The sequence below is a fragment of the Hipposideros armiger genome, unplaced genomic scaffold, assembly GCF_001890085.2.
Source record: "Hipposideros armiger isolate ML-2016 unplaced genomic scaffold, ASM189008v1 scaffold_694, whole genome shotgun sequence".
NCBI lineage: Eukaryota > Metazoa > Chordata > Mammalia > Chiroptera > Hipposideridae > Hipposideros > Hipposideros armiger.
Genome location: NW_017732044.1, coordinates 846502 through 852994, shown reverse-complemented (window position 1 = coordinate 852994; position 6493 = coordinate 846502). Strand labels below are relative to the sequence as shown.

The window sequence follows — 6493 nt, the reverse complement described above, 5'->3', positions numbered from 1 at the left end:
CAAGTGTCAGTTAGAGGACCTGGGGACTTGGCCATTTATTGTAAAGGGGTGTTAACACTGGATTTTCCAGGACAAAGGACCCTTGGCTTCTGAAAGTCTTCCGGTGTTCAAGTGTCGGTTGTGTCTTGGTCCTTTGATTCCATGGGCAGGGAGGGGGATAAGACTTTGGTTCCAGGTGCAGCTGGAGGCCAAAGTTCTCTCTTCTAGACGTGTTTTGGCTGCATGACTTGTGATTTTGATCTGTTGTTTCTGAAAAACAACTCAGCACCTCATCAAACAGGATAGAAATATTTTGAGCTGGTTCTGCAGTTACAAAAAGAAAGGCAAAAGGGAGGGCATACAGCACTGTCTCATCTCTTCTATCAGCCATGCTTGTGCCTATCATCAATCTACGTATTTTATCCCTTGTTTCCACAGACAGCTCTCCAGAAGAGAATGACTCTGAGAAACAGCTCCTCAGTGACTGAGTTTATCCTTGTGGGATTATCAGAACAATCAAAGCTCCAGCTCCCACTTTTCCTCCTGTTCTTAGGGATCTATGTGTTTACTGTGGTGGGCAACTTGGGCTTAATCGCCTTGATTGGGCTGAACTCTAGCCTTCACACTCCAATGTACTTCTTCCTCTTCAACTTGTCTTTTATAGATCTCTGTTATTCTTGTGTCTTTACCCCCAAAATGCTGAATGTTTTTGTGTCAGAAAATATCATCTCTTACATGGGATGCATGACTCAACTATTTTTCTTCTGTTTCTTTGTCAATTCTGAGTGCTATGTGCTGGTATCAATGGCCTATGATCGCTATGTGGCTATCTGCAATCCTCTGCTGTACGGGGTCACCATGTCCCCCCAGGTCTGTTCTCTGCTGATGTTTGGTTCCTATGTGGTGGGGTTTGCTGGGGCCATGGCCCACACGGGAAGAATGCTAAGACTGACCTTCTGTAATTCCAATGTCATCGACCATTATCTGTGTGAGGTTCTCCCCCTCCTGCAGCTCTCCTGCACCAGCACCAGTGTCAACGAGCTGGTGTTTTTTATTGTTGTTGGAGTGGTCATCACAACATCTAGTATCAGCATCTTCATCTCTTATGCTTTAATTCTCTCCAATATCCTCCGTATTCCCTCTGCTGAGGGTAGGTCCAAAGCTTTTAGCACATGTGGCTCCCACATAACTGCTGTTGCTCTGTTTTTTGGGTCAGGGGCATTCACCTATTTAACAACCTCTTTTCCTGGATCTATGGACCAGGGTAAATATGCCTCAATCTTCTACACCAATGTGGTTCCCATGCTTAATCCTTTGATCTATAGCTTGAGGAATAAGGATGTTAAACTTGCCCTGGGTAAAACCCTGAAAAGAGTGCTTTTCTAATGGTCTGGTTTGTATCAACTACTTACTGGGAAGCATCATAGTATCTTTTTACCTACAGGTGGGGGAATTTTCATCTTTTTTCTCAAGGAAGGTCTTCTCTCCTCTTAAAAAAAATTGGAAGGCTCTTGCCTTTGCTCTTTAAGATTAAACTATTTTGTACTACATAAATTGTTTCATTGGATGCAATTTAGCATCTACTATGCACTTATTATTTATTGGACTCTATAGTAAGTCCAAAAGATGAATAAAATGAGGCCCCATGCCTTCTATCCTTCTTTTGGTTGGCTAAATGGGTTTGTCCAAGTGACATTTGTGGCTGGGAGATGGGGCAGATGGTGGTATGAGGGTCCAAGAGAGTTAGTTTGTTTTTTCTTCAGTTATGGGAGCAGCCTTACCAAAGACCAAATGTAAATACCTTGAGCTAGGTAAGATAGGGTTTCAGTTTCTGGAAAGATTGTTTGGCTAGGAAGATCATAAATCATCTCTTCCATATATATACATGTACATGCAAGGCCTCACCCAAGAGTTTTTCACATGGTCTGAAATGTAAAGATAAATCAAAACTAAAATATTTCATTTGCAAATTTCAGAACTCATAGTCAGTCTTGTAATTAAGCCAACTTCTTGGACTCTGGATGCTAAGACTGAAAGCCAAAGAAGAACAAACGAGAAACTCCATGGATGTTCATGATTGGTAACTGCTATCCAGCCCTGGAGATGCTGTATGCATTATGAGGCATTTAGGAAAATTCTTTTATTCTTTAAAGTAGATTTAGAATTTACTGAGTCTAAGAATGTGTGTGTGTGTGTGTGTGTGTGTGTTACAGTTAACTATTAAAGAATCAGGAAGAAAGAGGAGTCATCTTACACTTTCCACTTACAGGGAAACTTGGAAAGAGTCCAGACTTCGAGTGCCAAACACCACTCTGTACTACTACTCTGTTGCAGTCGCTGCTGTTCCATATTGAATAGGTCAGATTTTGAGGAATACACCCTCATGAGCTGCCCCAAACTTAGGCAGGAAAGTGAACCTAGGGCCAGGCCAACCCATGTGAAGATACAGGGGTGGAGACTCAGAAGAATGGGGCACTCTCTGGGCAGAGGGTGGAACTTGGGGGGTCCTTGAGGAGACCCTCTGTATGAGTATTTGGTACTTTTCTTTGGGATATGGGGAGAGTCATATAAAGTACTGAGTGTATATATTTTGCTTTGTTTATATTTCTCCAACTCTTCCATAGAATTGGATGGTTGCTAAGTATGTGCTGGTATGAGAAATAAGGCAGCAAAGAGAAGTGAGGCCTATCTCACATTTACTGCTCTGCTGACACGCATGTGGAAGTAACAATGTGATACTGAGAAGAAAGGTAGTTCAAGTGTTCCAGGTCATGGCCAGAAGCAGGACATACTAAGATGGGGCTGAGAGCAGCCAGAGAAGCCCCTGCAGCATAGAACTGACTAAGAAGGAGACATGAGACAAACCTTATTTTCTCCAAATATGCTAAAAGGAGAAGATTTGTGAAGAAGGTAGAAAACTCTGATACTTGGATTATGCCTAGATTATGATAATGATATGAAACATTTACTGAGCGTATACTATATGTTTGAGCACTATTTGAGGTGCCTTACATATATTAACTCATTGGAATTGTATTAATACCATACTGAACCACTACTAGTCAGTCCCCTGGGCCTAGCTTAGCTTTGCCCTCCAGAGGCCTGTCTGTGTCTAGCTAGGTATGTGGGGATCTTGAGATATATGGGGAAGGCAGTCTTGCAAGTAAGCCAATTTCTTGGACTCTGGATGCTAAGGCTGAAAACCAAAGAAGAACAATGGGGTGAGTCAAGAATGAGGAAGGATAGTCAGTGTAGAGGCCTGACCACCGCACTGTATTTCTGAAGCTGATGTTGAATAATATTACATGTCAACTATAACTATATATACATATAGTCACGGGACATGGAGTAGAGCGTGGGAATGGATTCAATGGAATTGTAATAGATAAGCATGATATCGGGGGTGGGAGGGCAGTAAATGGGGAGGGGGGTTGTTTCTGTGTGAAGGGTGAAAAGGATAACTATTGCATCGTTCTGTACACCTGAAACTAACAATAAAAAAAAAAGAATGAGGAAGGATAACAGTAAATATACTTTGATACAGGTAAAGGAAAAACCCATTACCATTGGTATAAATGAGTGGGAACAAGGAATAAATTAAAACTACAAGTATATGAGTAGAAAGGAATAATTATGAAATAAATGCATTAAAGCCCAAGAATAACTTTCCTTACATTCATTCCATATTGGCATTGGGGTGAGTAGAGGTGACAGCATAAATGTAATTTAATGAAACACTGGCTTGGATCTTTTGGAAAGCAGTCCCTTTGTCACTGAAGTTCAGAAATGATAAAAACTCAGAGTCTTAGGTCTTGCAATAGGCAGATAAGAGCTGTTTATTGCTCCAATAGAAAACACAGCATTTTATAAATTCCAAATACCTTTACCTCTCTCACAAACCAAGGATTGGTCATCTTGCATATCCTTTTAGGATTGTGTTGAGGAATTGCTGGTTCTCAGGGGTCAACAAATAAGAACAGGTTTGAAAGAAAGAAAGAAAGAAAGAAAGAAAGAAAGAAAGAAAGAAAGAAAGAAAGAAAGAAAGAAAGAAAGGAAGGAAGGAAGGAAGGAAGGAAGGAAGGAAGGAAGGAAGGAAGAAAGAAAGAAAGAAAGAAAGAAAGAAAGAAAGATAGGAAAGAAAGAAACAAAGAAACAAAGAAACAAAGAAACAAAGAAAGAAGTTAAGATATATGCATGTATTTATAATGGAATGTTATTCATTCATAAAAATAATAAAATTTTGCCATTTGTTACAACACTGATGAACCTTAAGAGCATTATGCTAACTGAAATAAGTCAGGCAGAGAAAGACAAATACCATATGACCTCTCTTATATGTGGAATCTAAATACACACACACACACACACACACACACACACACACTGCTCATAGACATAGAGAATGGGTTGGTGGTTGCCAGAGGCGGGGGTTGGGGCAGGAGGGGTAGGAGAATGGGTAAAGGGGGCAAAAGGTAAAAAGAAAAAAAATTACTTGTGAAATAGCCAATAGGACCTTTTGGTCTATCCTTAGATTTTCCTTATTTTTATCAAAAGAAGCATCATTAATTCAGACTTCCTGGAAGAATTTAGATGTATAAAAATATCTGATTCATATAAACTAATTCTCTAAAATGTATGTTTATAACTTTAAAGTACACACAATGGTAAAAATCAAGCTAAGCCAGTAGAGGATCATAGAAGACCCATTGCTTTATTAATGAATTAAGCTTTGTAACTAAAATTTTAATTTTTCATTCTTTCAGTAATGATTATTGAATGTTTACTGTGCCAGTTTTAGTGGTAGCTGCCAATATATAATTGTATAGAGGCAGTGGTAAAGGTAAACACTGAAAGACGCTCTTTGAAGGTTTATTTGCTTAATTTCTAAACATATCCTTTAAAAAAAATAGGTAATACAGGGCTGGCCGAGTGGCTCAGTTGGTTAAGAGCTTGCTCAAGAGTGCAAGCTCTGAACAACAGGGTCGCCAGTTCAATTTCCACATGGGCCAGTGACGCTGCGTCCGAGCTGATCTGCCACTGAGCTGCCAACAGATGGCAGGATGGCTCAGCTGGTGAGAGCATGTGCTCCTAACAACAAAGGTTGCCTGTTCAAAATGGTGGGCTATGCCCACCCACAACTAGAAGACTGAACTTGGCACCTTGAGCTGAGCTGAGGGGCATGAAGATAGTGGCTCAAGGGATAGAGCGTGGCTCTTAACAATGAGGCTCCTGGTTCAACTCCCTATGGGATGGTGGCTACGCCCACCTGCAACTAATTGAACACGGCACCTTGAGCTGAGCCTAGCGACTAGATTTGGAGCTGAGCTTGCTGCGCTTTCCACAACTAAGATTGAAGGACAACAATTTGGCTGTTCCCCTTTCCCAATTCTCCAATAAATTTTTTTTAAAGTAATACCAATGTAAGTTTACTCTAGTCCATGAATCATGACAGTTAAGCCACCTGAGGTAGCAAGATCTCACTGTGTTCTCAAAAGTATTAATGAGGTTAATCTTGGTAAATCTAAAAAATATACACAAATATCAAGAGAGCATGTGAGAGTAAGAGAGGGCAAGAAAAGTCGGAGACAGCACAAAAAATAAAATAATGTAAATATGAAATGAAAAGCCATAACATAAAATATGATGGAATAAAGAAAACATATATAAATAAATGTAAATGTCCTAACCTCTCTATTAATTGGAAAAGAATCAAGCTGGATCATAAAGCAAAATATAAGTCCATGTTACATACAAAAACGCATCTAAACTGACTCAGAAAGATAGCAAATTAAAAAAAAAAGATATACCAAGTACACGTGAACAAACAAACAAACAGTCAGAATGGAAATCAGGCTAAAAACTGTTAAGTAAGAAAACTTGATAATGGAATAGGGTAAAATATACAATGTGTACGAGGTCTGACAATTAAGATCATGAACTTACCACCATGCCCTTACATTGGCAGCACTGTACAAACAGCTCGGTAAGGTTTCAAAATCCTGGTATATCAGTGTCTCACAGCTGTGTCCATGTCGACGTGTGGTGGTGTCTTGCTGAGTGGCATTCATTATTGTTGTTGCATGTTTTTGTGTGCCATCGCGAGAATGTCTGAGCTTAAATTAGAGCAATGAATCAACATTAAATTTCTTGTTAAATTTGGCAAGAGTGGAAGTGAAATCAGGGACATGTTAGTCCAAGTTTATGGGGAAAATGGCACGAAGAAAACGGCAGTGTACAAATGGATTACACATTTTTCTGAGGGGAGAGAATACGTCACTGATGAAGAGAGGACAGGGCGGCCAGTAACAAGCAGAACTAACGAAAACATTGCAAAAATTCATCGAATTATGCGTCAAAATCATCTGTTGACCATGAGAAGCATAGCAGACTAAGTAAACATCGATAGAGAAACAGTTAGAAAATCTTAACTAAAAATCTTGGCATCAGAAAGGTGTGTGCAAAAATGGTCCTGAAGGGGGCCGGCCGAGTGGCGCGATGGTTAAGAACTGGCTTG

General features: G+C 40.0%; 1 protein-coding gene across 1 annotated transcript; it reads left to right on the top strand.

Annotated features, from left to right (window-relative positions):
- The first annotated feature begins 420 nt into the window (after window positions 1–420).
- OR8B4 (olfactory receptor family 8 subfamily B member 4) lies at window positions 421–1368 on the top strand. The gene has a single exon (XM_019626904.1). The coding sequence runs from the start codon at window positions 436–438 to the stop codon at window positions 1363–1365; it is 930 nt and encodes a 309-aa protein (XP_019482449.1). The 5' UTR covers window positions 421–435; the 3' UTR covers window positions 1366–1368.
- The last annotated feature ends 5125 nt before the right edge of the window (window positions 1369–6493 follow it).

Coding starts and splice junctions, on each gene's coding strand:
- OR8B4 (XM_019626904.1), top strand. CDS start 436: ATGACTCTGAGAAACAGCTCCTCAGTGACTGAGTTTATCCTTGTGGGA.